Source organism: Cnephaeus nilssonii (genome assembly GCF_951640355.1).
Source record: "Cnephaeus nilssonii genome assembly, chromosome: 4".
Taxonomy (NCBI): Eukaryota; Metazoa; Chordata; class Mammalia; order Chiroptera; family Vespertilionidae; genus Cnephaeus; species Cnephaeus nilssonii.
Genome location: NC_137075.1, coordinates 81,531,903 through 81,549,973, shown reverse-complemented (window position 1 = coordinate 81,549,973; position 18,071 = coordinate 81,531,903). Strand labels below are relative to the sequence as shown.

Genomic DNA, 18,071 nt, shown 5'->3' with positions numbered 1-18,071 from the left:
CATACTAGTTCAAAATTATAACTAAACTACAGAATAACATCATTGAAAATGGCCTGAAATCTAGCTGAACAGAGGTCCTATAACTAAGGATATACAGAAGCCACATGAAGACTGGTAGGAGGGGCATAGACATAGAACAGGCTGATCCATACCCACATGTGGTGGTTAAAATGGACAAAGCTATCTTGGTTGCAGAGATACCCCCTTGAGGAGCAAGGGGTCCCAGCCCCACACAGGCCCCTCAGCCTAGCATTACAGTGCCAGCAAGAGAAGTCCTCCTAAGTTCTGGCTGTGAAAACCAGTGGAGAATGGGCTGTTAAGAGTCCCAGGTGTTCCCCTTAAAGGGCCCATGCACAGATTTACTTGGACTCACTTCCTCTGAGCTCCAGCACAGAGGCAGCAACTTGAAAGGTGCCAAGGATATGGGGGAAGGAAATGAATTAATATGGCATTAAGGTGAGGGCTGGTGGGGCAGCTTTCTCCCAGGTAGAAGCTCTGGCAGAAACTATTGTTCCTTGCAGAGCCCTCCCCACTGCAGATGCACATGGGCACCATATCTGATTTTCCATCAACCTGATTAACACTGTTCATCTTCTTCTGGTGATCCCGAGACCTGGCCCCACCCAACTTGTGGCTTTTCATTACAAATGGCCTGTCTTGGTTCATGCTACAGACTTCCTAAATTCTTTCAAAGGTTAATAAACCCCAAACAAGCAGTATCTGGCTTTGACATGCCCTGTATCTCTTGCTAAGTGGCCCCAGGCTCAGCACTAGTGGTAGCCAGACTCTGTTCACAGCTTGGCCTCTCCTGGGCACCACCAAGACCAGCACAAGTAGCAGCCAGCTGCAGATTGCTTTAAGGATGGCCCTTGGCAGGGCACAGGCAGCAGCTGACCTTGGTCTGGACCTCAAGGGAGGCCCTAGAGCCAGTGTACCCTGTAGCCAGATTCAAACCAGGCTGGAGCACCACCCAACCACCTCTATAAGTCATACACTCAATGAGTGAATATGTTGGTCACCAGAACCCTACTGAAGCAAGTTCTTCTCTATGGGGTAGGCCCTTGCAAGCAACTCCTTTGCTATAGTCATGGCCAGTCCTCCTAGCTGATCACCCTGTGGGTCCATTCCTTCTAATGACATGCCAACAGCAATTAGGCTCAACTATAACAGGAGGGTACACACAGCCCAAATGGGTGCACCTGGAGTACCAGGCTCAGGTGACTGAGGAGTCTGTGCCAATGGGCCCTCCAGACAACTACTACATAAGGTCACTCTACGAAGTATGAGAGACACAGAAATCTATCTATATGTAAAACAAACACAGAGACACAGCAAAAATGGGGAGACAAAGAAACATGTGCCAAATGAGAGAACAGGGAGAATCTCCAGAAAAAGAATTAAATTAAATGGAGGCAAGCAAACTACCAGATAAAACAATGGTTATAAGAATGCTCAAGGAAGAACTTCAACGGCATAAAAAAGGGCATATAAACCATAAAAAGAAAAAAGTTAGAAATGAATACAAAAAATGAAATGAAGGATATACTAGAAGAAATCAACAGATTAGATGAAGCAGTGGATTGAATCAATGATTTAAAAGACAAGGTAGTAGAAAACACCCAATCAGAGCAGCAAAAAGAAAAACATAATTTTAAATAATAAGGATAGTTTAAGGGATCTCTGGAACAACATCAACTGCAACAACATCTGTATCATCTGAGTATGAGAAGGAGAAGACAGAGAGCAAGGGATCAAGAACTTATTTGAAGAAATAATGACTGAAAACTTCCCTAACCTGGTGAAAGAAAAAGACTCAAGTCCATTAAATTTGTAGATCCCTTTGGGTAGTAAGTATTGCCATCTTAGCAATATGTTTTCCCATTTATTTATGTCTTTTTATGTTTTGTAATTTTCAGTGTTCACTCTCTTTGATGCTATTGTAAATGGGTTTTTTTATTTAATTTTAAAAAAAATTTTTAATGTCAGTATATAAAATCTATTTATATACTGATTAGAGGCCAGGTGCATGAAATTAGTGCATGGGGGGGGGGGGGGTGTCCCTCAGCCCAGCCTGTACCCTCTCCAATCTGCGATCCTGCTCACAATCCAGGACTGCTGGCTCCCAACTGCTCGCCTGCCTGCCTTCCTGATTGCCCCTAACCACTTCTGCCTGCCAGTCTGATCATCCCCTAACCACTCCCCTGATTGCCCCTAACTGCCCTTCCCTGCAGACCTGGTCACCCCTAACTGCCCTCCCTTACAGGCCTGGTCCCCCCAACTGCTCTCCCCTGCAGGCCTGGGTCCCCCCCAACTGCCCTTCCCTGCAGGCCCGGTTGCCCCCAACTTCCCTCCTCTGCTGGCCTGGTCACCCCTAACTGCCCTCCCCTGCAGGCCTGGTCACCCCTAACTGCCCTCCCCTGCAGACCTGGTCCCCCCCAACTGCCCTCCCTTGCAGGCCTGGTCCCCCCCAACTTCTCTCCCCTGCAGGCCTGGGTCCCCCACAACTGCCCTTCCCTGCAGGCTCGGTCGCCCCCAACTTCCCTCCTCTGCTAGCCTGTTCACCCCTAACTGCCCTCCTCTGCAGGCTTGATCACCCCCAACTGCCCTCCCTTGCAGGCCTGGTCCCTCCCAACTGCCCTCCCCTGCTGGTCATCTTGCGGCAGCCATCTTGTGTCCACATGGGGGCAGCCATCTTGTGTTGGAGTGACAATCAATTTGCATATTACTCTTTTATTTGATAGGATTTTTGTGGGCTCTTCATTTATCCTGCAACTTTGCTGAATTTATTAGCTCTAATAGTTTTACTTCTTCCTTTTTAAATTGGATTCCTTTTATTTCTTTTCCTTGCCTAATTTCCCTGGCTTGAACTTCCAGTACAATGTTGAAAAAAAGTGTTGAGAGCAGACATCCTTGATCCTTATCTTAGGGGGGAGGTTTCAATCTTTCATCATTAAGTAGGATGTTAGCTATGGGTTTTTTTTATAGATGCCCTTTAACCCTTTGCACTCACTTGCTTTTTTCTCGATTCCTTTATTTTACTCGGGATTTAATTTTTTAAATACCCCAGATTTTACAAAGTGCGGCAGTAGAATAAAAAACTGGAGTTTCTTTTCATACAAACTTATTTATTTGGGTTTTTTTATATTTCAAATTATTGCTACATTCAAAGAGTAATTTGCACTCGACATGGAGTGCAAAAGGTTAATCAGGTTGGGAAAGTTGCCTTCTCTTCCTGGTTTTCTTACTGGTAAAATGCTTTTTCTACATCAATTGAGATAATCATGTGGATTTTTTTCTTTGGTTACTGCATCGTAATACAGTGATTATATTTCTTACTAGAGGCCTGGTGCACGAAATTCAGGTATGGGGTGTGTGTCCCTCAGCTCAGCCTACACCCTCTCCAATCTGGGACCCCTCGAGGGATGTCTGACTGCCTGTTTAGGCCCAGTGGGATAGGGCCTAAACGGGCAGTCGGACATCCCTCTCACAATCCAGGATTGCTAGCTCCCAACCGCTCACCTGCCTGCCTGCCTGATTGTCCCTAACCACTTCTGCCAGCCAGCCTGATCACCCCCTAACCACTCTGATGACAGCCTGATCAATGCCTAACTAATCACCTGCCGGCCCGATTGCCCCTAACTGCCCTCCCCTGCCAGCCTGGTACCCCCCAACTGCCCTCCCCTGCAGGCCTCATTGCCCCCAACTACCCTCCCCTGCAGGCCTGGTCCCCCCCAACTGCCCTCCCCTGCAGGCCTGGTTGCCCCTAACTGCCCTCCCCTGCAGGCCTGGTCGCCCCCAACTGCCATCCCCTGCTGGCCAACTTGTGTCCACATGGGGGCGGCCATCTTTGACCACATGGGGGCCGCCATCTTGTGTATTGGAATGACAGTCAATTTGCATATTACCTCTTTATTATATAGGATGTTGTTTATATCCATGGAATAAATTTTATATGGTCATGGTTTATAATCATTTTAATATGCTGTTGGATTCAATTTCCTAGTATCTTGTTTAGGATGCTTGCATCTATATTTATAAGGGATATTGGTTTGTAGTTTTCATTTTTGTGTTCATTTATATTTTGTATCAGGATTACTTTATTTCATTTTATGTTTTGATATTTATAGAGTAGGTTTCCTCACTTTGTTCTTTTACTTATTCAAGAGTATCTTGGTTATTTTTGGCCCTTGCCATTGACAGTGCATACAATTTTAGAAGCAGCCTATCAATTATCTCTCTTCCTCTTTCAATTACACAAACACACAAATACACAACACATCACTTACAGACTATTAGGATTTTATTTACTACATTTGTATAAAAAAGTTTTGAAGAATTCCCTGCTCAATGATTAAAAAAGGTTTACTTCTGGGGAAATATGAAGACAAATGAGAATGAAATAAGAGTGTGGTTCAAATGCATGTTAATTTTATTAATGTTTCATTTTTACTTTTTAATAAGGAAAATGTATTTATGTATAGCTTACAATTAAAAACATTTTAGTAAAGAAAACCAATGCAAGATATAGTTTCAAAAATGAGAAGTGGTCAACATACTTAACAACTAGGGAAAGATAAAGGAATGATCACAGTATCTTGCTTGCAGTTGATAATCATTATTTCTTTAATAAAAAAAAACAGTAAAAGCAGTCATTAACTTTGAAAATTACAATCTCTCTTTGAGATAGAAATGAAGAAAGTATTAACTAAAAATATAGTTTAAGCAAAAAGAAAAAATGTTTAGCCCTGATGGTCTTTACTTTAAGATAACAAGAAGCAAGAGTTGTCCTGGTCAAGTGGCTCAGTTGGTTGGAGTGTCGTCCTGTTCGCCAAAAGGTGGCAGGTTCAATTCCTGGTCAGGGCACATACTTATTAGGTTGTGGGTTTGATCCCCAGTCGGGGCGTGAATAAGAGGCAACCAGTTGACGTTTCTCCCTCATATTGATGTTTCTCTCTCTCTTTTCCTTCCTCTCTCTAAAAATCAATAAAAACATATCGTCAGGGTGAGGATTAAAAACAAAAAAAGGAGCAAGAACAGAGAATAGGGGAAATGAGGTGGAAAAGGTGAAGGTCTGTATCTCATTAATGTATATAAAGGAATCAATAAGGGACAAGCCAAAGACTTGCCAAGGAGTAGCAAGATTCCACCTAGAGTAAGCAGAATTTATAGTGGGTTAAGTCAGCAAAAAATGAGAAAGAGAGAAAAAAAAATGAGAAAGAGAAATGCCAAATCACTTTCAAAAGAAATAACATTCCTACTTTTAGAGAACTAATCTGTATTCCTATTATCTTACACAACTACAGGGAGAAAACAATTTGTCCCAGTTGATAGTAAACTCTGTAGATATACAATTAAACAATAGAATTTTCTTCATTAACAGAAACTGTAATGGGAATACATACTTTCTTAGGAACTGTGCTGATTCTATCTATGTTGCTTTTACTGTCCTAAAGCTAATTTGATTGATAGGGTGAACACTTCTAAAAGAAGAAATAGAAAGTTATACATCAAAATCAGAATACAGAGCCAAAGTATCATTTTTCTTTCTGAATTCCATAGTCTTTTGAAAAGCCAGTAAGAATAACAATAGTGAAAATGTACACATTTGTATTTGATGCAAGGTAAATTGTTAAGTAAGCATACATTTCACCCTCTGAATCATTATTTTTACCACTTTAAATTTTTTTGTTCTGAAAAATGGTTAAGCTTACAGAAAAGTTGCAAGACTAATACAATAAAAGATCTATTATTTGGATTTAATTTTATGTCGCTTGTGAGCAAATTTATAATAATTGGAATCAGTCTCCAAAAGCAGCCATATATGAAAAAGTATGACTTCTATAGCCATAATTTGTCAATCTCCACTGGTAAGGCTTTTTGGAGTCCTTGTTAATCTTGGTGGATAGTTCTATCGTGTGTACACTTTCCTAATAACTTCTCTGTTTAGAGACCTTTACAGACATCTCAGTGTGCAATATAGGATCTGAATAATAAAAACAGATGACATAGGAATACCTAAATGGGTTCTTTCAGAAAATATACAACATATATCTTTCCAGAGCTTTCGTACTAATCCTTTAAAGGCTATGATTAAGTATAATGGAAATTTTACTAAAGAACGAAGCTATCATACCTATCTTGCATTCAGTAGGTATCTTCTGACAAATCATTTATAAAATTCTTGTGGACAAAATTGATAAAGTGGGTTTTCATGACTATAAGAAAAGTATATGTTAGCTGGTTAAGTGTTATAGCCAATAGGGTTGCTGGTAGTATGTGCAATGGCCTATCCTAAAAAAGAGTTCTATCAGTGACTTGCATGAAAGCATGGTTAATACCTAGTATATCTGTAGGTGACAGAGCTAGAAAAGACAGGAAATATACTTCATGGCCAATATAGATTTAAAAAATGATCTCAGGCTAGACTCATCAGTTGAATGTAGCAAAATGAAATTTAAAAAAATTAATTGATTTTTAGAGAAGTGAAGGGAGAGGGAAAGAGAGAAACATCTGTGTGAGAGCAAAACATTGATCGGTTGCCTCCGCATGTCCCCCACCAGGGATCGAGCCCACAACCCAAGCATGTGCCCTGACTGGGAATCAAATCAGCAACTTTGCAGTGGGCGATGCCTAACCAAGCCACATCGGACAGGGTGCAAAATGAAATTTAACAAGTATAAGACTTGAATTTAGATTAAAATAAGTGATACAAAAATCCACAAGAACATCGGATATATATATATATATATATATATATATATATATATATGTATATGTATATGTATATGTATATGTATATGTATATGTATATGTATATATATATCGCATTGTGATTCTGTCTACACAGTAAACATATATGGTATGACTATAACCTATCTTTTTTATAAATGTAAAAATTTAAATATTCATATGAGTGTTTCTTTATAAGGACTATCTCTACTTATTAAAATTATAGATGAGAAACTGAACCTTAAATCTTGAGTAATTTGCCCCAAATGTTAAGTGGTAAAGTCAGGGCTTATATCTAGTTTTTCTGATTTTAAGTTGCATAATTTACATTATTCCACACTACTTCATATGCCTTAGAATTGGAACCAGCTGAGGGAAAATTGTGATTTTTCTCTTCAATAGGTAATTAGATGCTCCCTTTTAAAAATTAATTTTTAAATTTTACATTAGTAAAGCTTGTAAAAATCACCAAATAGTTCATAGAGATATTGCAAATGACTGTCTCATGTAGAGATCTAAAACATTGACACCACACCAGGGCATTCATAACCACTGAGGCTCATTGATGAAGTTAGTGCCAGACAAGCATTCACAGAGTTAACACAACTTCTTTAGGAGCACTAAGAACATTAAAAATCTTCCTTTTAATCATTTTCTGTTACCTATTTCTTCTTTTTCATTCTTTTCTATGGATGTTAGGTCTGTAGAAATAGAACATTATACTCTTTGATTTATAGCTCTGATAATCATTTGTCAAAGGAAGTGTAAGTCTATTTACAAAACTGAATTATCTGTCAAAAGACCATAACCACTACTTACAAAGGATTATTAATATCAATTAATAAATAATAAGTTCCTGGTGATGCCATATGAGGCCATCCAGTTAGAATACTTAAATAGCCATTTTCAACTATTTCTCCAGAGAATTAAATCCTAGTAATAAAAGGAATCCACTGTATGTAATACTTTCTCTTCCAGGCATCTAGGATGGTACTAGGTATGTGCAATCCTTGGGACTACTAAAAAAAAAAGGAGCCACGCCAGAAGGGGTCAATAGGGGAAAATAGGGGACATATGTAATACTTGCAACAATAAAGAATTTAAAACAAAGAGCCATTAAAATAATTTTCAGTGTAATAATATAAAACTCAGACTGTAATAACTTAAAACTTTGGTTATGAATATAAAACTTCCAAATACTTTATTTTGAAAACCAGGATGATTATTACAGTTGTGGTTGTTTTATAAGATGAGAATACAAAAAACAGTCCTGCTTCAAGTTTGATATATTTTTGAATATTTATAATTTATAACAAAACTATATTAGAGAATTCACATGCTAGTTGTCAACTGAAATTCATTAGTAATTTTAATAATCAATATTCAAATTTTCTACTTGTCCTTTGACTAACTCAAGTTTATTTCCAACCAGGTAGGGCTTGTTGAATGTAAAGATTAAAGTCTTCATTTTGGTAGTGTATCTCCCAAGAGACTACTAGTTCCCCACCCACCCCTCCATACCCTCTTCCTCAAATTCTGAGCGCTTGTTCTCCCTAAATATTTAAAGCCAAAATTTACTTCAGTACTTCTTTTTTCCTCTTAGTTTATATCCACATTAGGGATATATATATGTATGTTAATAATAAAAGCATAATATGCTAATTAGACCGGACAGCATGACCTTCCGGATAAAGCCGGGGCTAAGAGGGCCGAGCCCCTTGCACAAATTTCATGCATTGAGCCTCTAGTGTGTGTGTACCATATATATATATATATATATATATATATATATATATATATATATATATATATATATATATATATTTGCAGCCATAGTCTAAATTATCACTGCTTAGTCAGTTATACTTATCAGTTTAATCTTTCCTAGTCTGGGATTTCTTGCAAACTATCATTCAGCCAGAAACTAAAAGAAGTGATATGTATCCTTGAAAGTTTCTATCTAAAGATTAGAAATCTCAGAATTTGTATCAAGACTCAACTCTTTAAATGGTTGTAATGAGAACACAGTGAAGGAAAAGAAAATAAGATGTAAAAATCATGAGCAAAAAAACCCCAAGGTTAATAAAAATGAAATATTAGCTTGAACAATCTGTTTAGATTTTAAGACATAGGCTGAACCTCTTAAAGAAATTACTTTAATTAAGCAGGGTAATTTATTTGAAGGTATGTGATAAAACTGCTAAAGAAAAAAAGAACTTCTGAGCAATGAATTTCTTGGAAGTCATGTAATGAAAGCTCATTACCACATACTTCAGAATCTTAATGATATTAGAGTAATTTAGGTATAGGAGAAATTCTATTAAATTAAATTTTTCAATGAAATATAGTCAGTGGCACTTACACTTTCACAAGAAAGCACTGCTGAAAGTCCTTCTGAATAAAACACATCTTCCATAATATGTTATAGCCTACCTCCAAAGATAGGAGGTAGGTGGTATGCTTGCAAAATCATTAATGCAAAAGCCTCTTTGTCTTACCCGTTCATCTGCACTGCCTGTTGCATGATGGGAATAATTGATGAGACCAGGGATGGGCTGCTCACCATGTGCCATGATAACAGCAGGACTGGTGTAGAATGGATGCTTCTAATGCACAACACATAATAACTATGAATATAGTGACAAGAAAACATGAAACTACACAAGCAAAATGACTGGAAAGGAAAAACGGTGAAAACAAATGGAACAATGAAATGTCAAATCAGCTTAGATTTCAAATGCTATAAGCTTTTTTTCTCAAGATTGGAATTGGTGGTATTTTTTTACGCTTTTAATTAAGAGTAAAAGAGAAAGAATATGCATTGATTTTTAAATGTATCTTATTCACCAATTAGTTTCATTAAAACAAAACAAACCTCACATACAACTTAAATACTAGCCTTAAGTAAAAACTTAATGGATCATTAAATTGATCTGAAGATAGAATCATCTATCTTCAGTGAAAGCATCACCTGCTGGCTGTCTGAATGTACACTTCAAAAGGATCTCTATGATCCTTTATATGTTGTCAAAAAACCCTCTCATGCAATCCTCATAGGCAAAATATCTGGATAATCCATAAAACTTTAGGAATTGCTTAAGATAGTGATTAGGTTTTTACTCTTATGCTCTCAATCAATGAACAATCATTATTCCCAGAAGTGATACTTTACTTTTTGAAGTTTTTAAAGCACACTGGGTAAAGCATATTAGGTATGGATAATAATGTAAATGATGTTCTGTGACTTAAAATGACTAAATTTATTCAAGTACCTCATGGTACCCTACTCCCTGCATTTCCCCAACAGAGTTTTTAATATGTTGGTACTGTCCTAATAACATTACTTTATTAGATTAAAAATGCAAATACCTTATATCTATTTTCTCTCTACACCACTATGGTAATCTGTCATTATATTTAAATAACTGTTTAGTTAATTGCTGAAAATCCTTATATTAAAATATCTTTATTAACTTTTCTAATTAATCTCTTGAATCATCTAAGGTTTCCTACCTTCAGTTTGTTGTTCCTTTAAGAAATTGTGAATATTGATGTTTTGAATATATGAACATTGTATATTTATTATAACACAAAAATGACATCTCCAAAAAGTTCTTCAATGTCATATTGTTTATCACATTGTTTATCATTGCAACTTTCACTTCACTAGGTAACAGCAGTATCTTGAATGCCTTAGAATTCAGAACAAGCTTCAAGGCTTTCAAGAACTCTTCATTATGGAGTGTCATGAGTATCTCAGATCTTTTTAAAGGTTGTACTGAAGAGGTTTTAAACTTATGGAATGATGAGATGAAAAGAGGGATGAAATCAGTACATTTACCTGTGGGTCCTTTAGATTGTTGGGTCTCTCTCAGCAGGCTTACCTTGGCAGCAATGGCTGCTGCAGTTATATGTGATGAAGAACTATCTTCTGTTGAAGCAACACCACTGTCTTTCTTCTCTTCTTCCTCTTCTTCACATTGAACCCCTTTGTCTTCTGTCTGTTTATGGGGGCTAGTTGTGGGAGGAGGAGAAAGAGGAGGTGGTGGGGAAGGTAAATCTTCAAGTTCATCATGCACTTCCTTTACTTTTACAATGGCATCACGTAAAAGGTCAATGGCATGAGGTAGAGCTGGCAGTATGAACTGAAAGCATTCCTGTGTACAAGAGGAAGAAAAAAATGAAGATGAAGTACTTTTATAGGCATAAAAAATGGTAGCAATCAAACTTATTTGTGATTTTGGATTTGCATTTCTTTTCATCAATCTTAAGAATGAATCATATTTAAAGCATTATTGTTGTAATATGAAAAAGGAAGTAAGAATGTTATATATTACAGTATTCTCTGAGGAACTAAAGTACTATATAAGCATACAATATTTTTTTGACCAAAAATTTTCATACACTTTGGGGTTCAAGGATATATTATGGGAAAAAACAACAACAACAACAGTTTTTACCTCTCTAATTAGAGCAGGCATTAGAACTAACAAACCAATTGAAGACTGAGCTATTTTATTCAGAGATCTAAAGTTCTGACTACCATCATAAAGTATAGCTAGTCAACATTAGATATAAGTTTGTACAAAACACCGCATTCAAGTCAATACAGTCTCCTGCTCAGCTGCCCACTATTACCAATAATGTATCACCAAAAAGAGAATAAGTGAGAATGTTAACCTTAGAACATAGGGTCAGATACGTTTGGGGAATGTGTTTGGGCAGAGGTCTGTCTCTTTTACATTTAAAGTAACTTACCTTAAAATGTAAGATGTAAAAAAAGTATCTTGAATTTATGGAGGGTTACTGGAATACATGAAAGCATGCCCAATATTTTGATCTCTTTTTGCATGGCTCAATCACTTTACTGATAAAGATTGGATAGTAAAGGATTTAACCTTAACCAAAGAGAGGTTTGGCCTTTACTTTCAGATTTTGAGAGGTGATCTCTAGTGCCTTGGAATTTCATGCATGATATAAATGTATTCGTTTGCTTGGGGGCTTTAGGTACTGGACAGCCTAACACTGATTTATTATGAGGGCTTCAGGAAACATTATTAGTTTTGCCTCTGGAAGGAACTAGAGAGTAAAGTCACCAGTCTTCCCTCTGGAAAAAACTATGATAAATATCAGCTTTGCAGGAAATATGTGATCAAGTACCAATAAAAACTCTGGACACCACAGGCAAAAAGTCAGGATACCTTGCTGGCAATAGTCTGTCTGTATGTCTCATATTATGGAGAGTAGGTAAGAGGATAACCAGAGTTCCTCATTTGGTACCTCTCTTAGACTCTGCCCTTTCTGCTTCTTCCCTTGGCTGATTTCAATCTATATTCTTGCCATGTAATATACAATATAACTAGGAGTATAACAGTTCTCAGTGAGTTCTATGAGTCCTTCTAATGAATCATTAAAACTGAGGGTGGTTTTAGAAATCCTTTGAATTGCAACTGGTGTCAGAAATGAGGGCAGTCTTATAGTTGGCTAACTTTTGCAGTTGGTCAAAACTCCTTACAGTTGGTATTAGAAGTGGGATTTACTAGAATGAGTGTGATGCATGAAACATGTGATCTGGGAGGAGGAAGGAAGAGAGGGTAAAGAATGATGACTCTTTAAAGCCTGAATGAACACAAGGTCACTCACAGAAAGGAGATGCAGCTGTGCTGCGATTAGTTATTGAAGATAAAAGTTAGCAATGGAATTTCAAAATGCAAGATCCAACTCGTAAGGAGCTGTGTTACTGGATGCATAAATAAATGTAAAATCATAAGAAACAAGGTACATATACAGTCCCTTGGTTACTGATATCTGTGCTAGCTAAAATTAATATAAGGGAGAATATCGGGGTGGATCCTGAGGTTGAGCCAAGCTGAGATTTTGGCTTGTCCAATATATAGTTGCTAACCTCAGAGCTGCTTCCAAAGGAAAAAAGGTAGGTTAAAGCAATAAACAGCAAATAAAGTTATATTAATTCATAAGAGAATGGGACTTGTCCTAGCAGGATAGAATTGGAGAATATCATGCTAAGCAAAATAAATCAGAAAAAGTGAAGAAGCAAATGAGTTCACTCATATGTGGGGTATAAAACTGAAAGCAACAAATGAACAAACAAAATCTCATAGACACAGACAACAGTATGGTAGTTACCAGAGGGAAGCAGGGTTAAGAGGCTAGTAAAGGGTAAAGGGGATCCAATATATGGTGACGGAAGAGATTTGACTGTGGGTGGTGGGCACACAATGCAATAACTGATGTATCATAGAATTGTACACTTGAAACCTATATAATGTTATTAACCAATGTTACCCCAATAAATTCAATTGAATGAAAAAAAAAAGGCTGAATAAAGTGAGCACTGATGGGGCAAAACAAAGGTCTTAATGTAGCATTGTTGTGGGTTGAGCAAACAGATAGGAGCAGTTGCTTGTCTCCTGACAGGAGTGTCTTTGATTTCCTGGCGACTATGGCACCGCACCATCTAACAATGTAGTTTAATATGAGGGCTTTGGTCCTAAACAAATCTCTATTTACTTCAGTTTAGAAATATTTAAAAAGTGAGAAGACAAAGATAACTGTAAGAAAACTCACCTTGAATCACCTAATGTGATGGATGATCCCATAATCTAGTTAAGATAAGGCCTGACAAAAGGGTCTGGATCCCTTCACCCAGTGTAGGCCTAGAAATCCAAGGCCATATGCACATAAATTGATCAAATGGTCAGAAAATGGAGAAGAGATTTTGGGGGGACTTTCTGACATGCAAGTACCATGTACTATGATTCTAAAACTTGTTAAGGTCCTAATTGGGAGATAATAATATTAGGTTGAGAGGGTATAGGAGTGCAATAGCGATTAAAGTGAAAGTTTGGATAAAAATAGAATGCTTGTACAGTGAACTTTACGTGAATGGTGAGTCTCCTTTGCCTGAATGTATTATGAGAATGGATATTGTATTATCTAGTCTTATAAGACAGAAGGCATGTAAACCCAATCTTCCACCAATATAGATTGGATGTGCTAAGTGAAAATCAATAAGATTGTCTGAGCCCACACAGGTCATTAATTTGCTCTACAATAGCTTTGTGTAGAGTGCAAACTAGGACTTATGGCAAAACCTGTGAGTGCCACCCAGCAGCAACTGCTGGGATTTTGGACCAGAAAATTTGTATTTGAGAAAACAATTACTAGCTTATTATTGAACTTTAATTGAAACTTCCCTTATTACTAAAGGACATGGAATAATATAATCTTGAAACCTGAAATATCCATAATGTCTTAGGTAAGGTCAGAGAAATGTTCTAATGGGGAAGGCAATGCCTAGGAGAGTTCCATAATAAAATGGAAATGGTGGATATAGGATCATGCTACCAGGAGAATGCAAGGAGGTACTCACGAGCAGGTAGCCTCTTTTCACCTAGGGCCGACTTCGGAAGCACCTGAGGAGCTGCTGGATCCTATGGCCACTTAGGCCACTTGGGCGGTGCCCTATAAACAGCTTTCTATTGATCAACAAAGAGCTGCTTGGTTTATGGATGGCAATTCCAAGGTGAAGGGACAGCATCCTGTTTGGAAGGCCGCCACTCTGATTGAAGAAGGTAAAAACAAATCAGCTCGATGGGCTGAACTGCATGATTTTTGGCCCTATATTTGAGTTTTAATTGATTCATGGGAAGTGTCTAATGGCCTGGCCATATGGTCAGGCAGAAGGACAATGGAAAACTGGTCTACTAAAGGGATTCCTGTATGGGGCATAGCCCCATGAAAATCACTCTGGGAATGCAAGGGGTATATTTAAGTAAGATATGTTAATGCCCATCAAAAGAACTCCCTTCCAGAATTGGAAACTGATCAAAACTGGTGAGCAGGTATTGATGTGCCTTCTTGATATGGCCACCTGGACCCATGAGATGAGTGAACATTAAGGGGCTGCAAGATGGGATGAATGTAGATAAATTCGTCTTGCACTTTCTGAGACACACAATGCCAACAAGGACTGTTCTGTCTGCTAAAAAGAGAGACAGAGATGGCACAGGGCTATACAGCAGATTCCATGGGGAAAGGTCTTGCACATGGATGGCAGGTTGGCCTGATGCCAGTAGTCCCTGGAGGCTACAAATGGGTCCTAACAGGAATAGACACTTACTCTAGGCTGGGCTTTGCTTACCCAGTGGTAGATACAAATGCTCAGTGTACTATGAAAGGCCCAGAGCAAAAGATAGTATATCAATGACCATTATACCAAGGAACACACTTTCATCTACAGAGCAATGATTTGATAGAAAATTGGAATGGACAACGAAACACTTGTCTCAAAGGGGAAGAGATAAAGACATGAAGGGCTGGCTTACTTATACACCTTAATTGATCATACTCAATATGAGGGAGTCCAAGGGATGGTCCCCATTAGACAGATTCCTCTACTTTTCTGGGGAAGAGAGGGTCAGGGGAGGATGCTCTTATGACATACTTTTTACTTTAGGACATTACTTTTTCCCCCATGTCACCTCAACTTTCCCCCCTATCAGATGTAGTAGTCCTAGGACCAGGACTGCAACTGTGAGTGCCTACTAGTTCTGTATGTAAGTAACCCTACCTTATATGAAAGGAAATGAACTGGGTGGGAGGCACTTGCTAAACAAGTATTCCTGGTGGCAATCTGGATCACACAGTGGCCAAACCAATTGTCTCATCAAAGATTTTCAAAGGAAAAGTTTGGGTATAAACTGAGAGAAGAAATGGTAGCTAAAGGTAAATGAGTGAATAAATGGTTTATGCAATGAGGGCAATCCAATATATTGGTGTATCAAAAGAGGTTTAGAACAAGAGATGATGTTGTTTCTTAGCTCAGTTGTAATAGATGCCAGAAAGGGAAAAGCCATATGTTGTTGAGACTATTGCTTTTGGAACCTGACAAACCTTAAATCTGAGTAGCATCATTCTGGGAGGCATTGTTGTCATATGATATGATGATGGACAAGGGTAACTTAATGTATGTGCAGGAATTCAATTATGTGCCAGTATCTTCTGACTTTTATTTTTCACATTGTATCTACTACTATACTGTGATATGTTATAATACTGGCACTATAGTAAGATTATAAAACTGGTTATATGTACTGGGAAACAGAGTTAAAGCCTCCTCAAAATTGTAATATCAATGGAAAATAACTGACCTGAGCAACAGAGCTAATTTCTATGGTAAATAGTTCTATGAATGTATCATAAACTACAAATAGTAGTTTAAGGTGAAAAAATCAGTAAATTAGTACAAAAATATGAAAATGTATGTAATGGCTATAGAGGATGGATTAGCTATTTCTTAAAATCTATCCCAATCCCACACTGGCTTCTCCAAATCTTAGGCATATTCACACTTATATTGTTTTTGTGTTTATAATAAAAATGCTATAGTCAATATAGATGTCCAGCCAAACAAATACAATTATTTAGCTGTCATATAGCCTTGACCAAAGACTAGGGGGTAGCTAGTCTAATAAAGAATTAACTTTATTCAAATAATAAAGAATTAACTTTATTCAAAGAGAGTCTGGCTTTTGCCCTCAGTAACTGATAAGTGATACGAGTGTCTTTGTACTGGGAAAGTACAAAGATACCAGACAGTCTAACAGTGTGATTTATTATGGGGCTTTGGGCAATGTGGTATTAGTTTTACTTCTGGAAAGTGTTGGACATTAAAGGTATCAGCCCAACTTCTGGGAAGAGCTAGGGACTAAAAGTTAGCCATATGAGCAGTATTTGATGAGCCCCAGTAAAACCTTGAACACCAAAGGCTTGGCTCTTCCCTGATTGGCAATGCTCCCTGTGTTACTACACATTGATGCCAGGAGATTAATGCATTTATGACTCCACAGGGAGAGGATAACAGAAGTTCCTAATTGGTAACTCTCCTGTACTCTGTCTAATGCACTTCTTCCCTTGGTGGATTTTAACCTGCATCCTTTCCCTGCAATAAGCCATAATTGTGGGTATACCTCTTCAGTGAGTTCTGTGAGTATTTAATGAATTATTGAAACTGAGAGTGGTTTTGGAAATATACTGACTTGCAATTGGTGTCAGAAGTGAGGGTAGTCTTGTGGAGTGCTCCAACTCTTTGGTTGGCTAAATTTCACAGCTGGCCAAAACTTTGTACACTAAACCATATAATTCTCAAGAACATGAAATCACATAATTCTTAAGGTTTCTTACCTGAGATCCTTTCTTGCTACCTGGCAAGTTAATTATGAGAGTTTTCCCTCTGATTCCACATACAGGCCTAAAAGGAAAGATAAACTGGATGAATACTAAATGGTAATGAAAAGCTGGTTTAAATATATTAAACAACAAAAATCAATCACTGTTCTTTACATGTGAACAACTGTTTTAGGAATATAATTATGGCTAGAGATTCACCAATTGGTATACAAATTGGGAAATCTGGCTGAGGTTTTTTAGTGATGGTGTGTGGTGGATGGGAAAAATGCACTGAACATGGAATCAGAATAAATTAAAGCCACTTTAAAGAAATAATGGTCAAATTATCTTTCTCTAACTTCAGGTTCTTGATAACTCACAGTTGTAAGATTTTAATGAGATAGTATATCAAAATACTTAACATAATATTTATGTTTCAAAATGTAACACATAAGGTGCTCAAGAACTAAGTGAAGCATTTGAGCTCTTCTAAGAAGTCATTAAGTTTTAAAGTAAAATAAGGTGTCTTGCAAATGAATGGCAGTGGGGAGTTTAGAGACCTCAGTTAACAGATCCATTGGTAAAGAGTCAATTTAAAGTAAAAGGTCTTTCATAGATCACTGTCAATTTCCAAGCCACTTTAAACCAAGTGGTTAGATAAGACACATAAATACTAGAAAAGGACTGGAAGACTGAGATAAAAACTGAAGGTCTGGATTTCATATGAGAATTGTAATCATGCTCTACCAATAACCGACTGTGTTACATGCACCTGGCAACATCTCATGGTCATCATTTGAAAACAAAAGTATTGATTAGTCTATTCCTAAAATTGCACAGCTAATATTTAAAAGTCATATAAGAATATTTTTCTAAAACTTCTATGATAGAGTTTATTCTTTAACTACTCTCACTCTCTGAAATAACCTAAAATTATCTCCTATTTTCTTTTCTTAAATTTTCCTGTTCACAAAGAGAAGAGTTTATAGCTATTTATTTAAAACTTTCCATATTCTTTTGTTTTCAATTGTGATATAATTGACAAAAAACATTGTATTAGTTTTAGGTGTAGAACATAATGATTTGATATATATACTGCAAAATAATTATCACAATAAATCTAGTTAACATCCATCACGTCAGTTACAGGT

At 37.4% G+C, this 18,071-nt stretch overlaps 1 protein-coding gene across 2 annotated transcripts in view; it reads right to left on the bottom strand.

Annotated features, from left to right (window-relative positions):
• Nucleotides 1-18,071, bottom strand: part of GPHN (gephyrin) — a 422,394-nt gene that overhangs the window by 168,939 nt on the left and 235,384 nt on the right. For both annotated transcript variants that reach the window (XM_079768794.1, XM_079768793.1), the window contains exons 6-8: nucleotides 16,936-17,002; nucleotides 10,614-10,886; nucleotides 9,228-9,335 (exon numbers count right to left, since the gene is read on the bottom strand). In XM_079768794.1, the coding sequence (XP_079624920.1) occupies nucleotides 9,228-9,335; nucleotides 10,614-10,886; nucleotides 16,936-17,002 (448 nt within the window). The remainder of the gene's footprint in view (nucleotides 1-9,227; nucleotides 9,336-10,613; nucleotides 10,887-16,935; nucleotides 17,003-18,071) is intronic.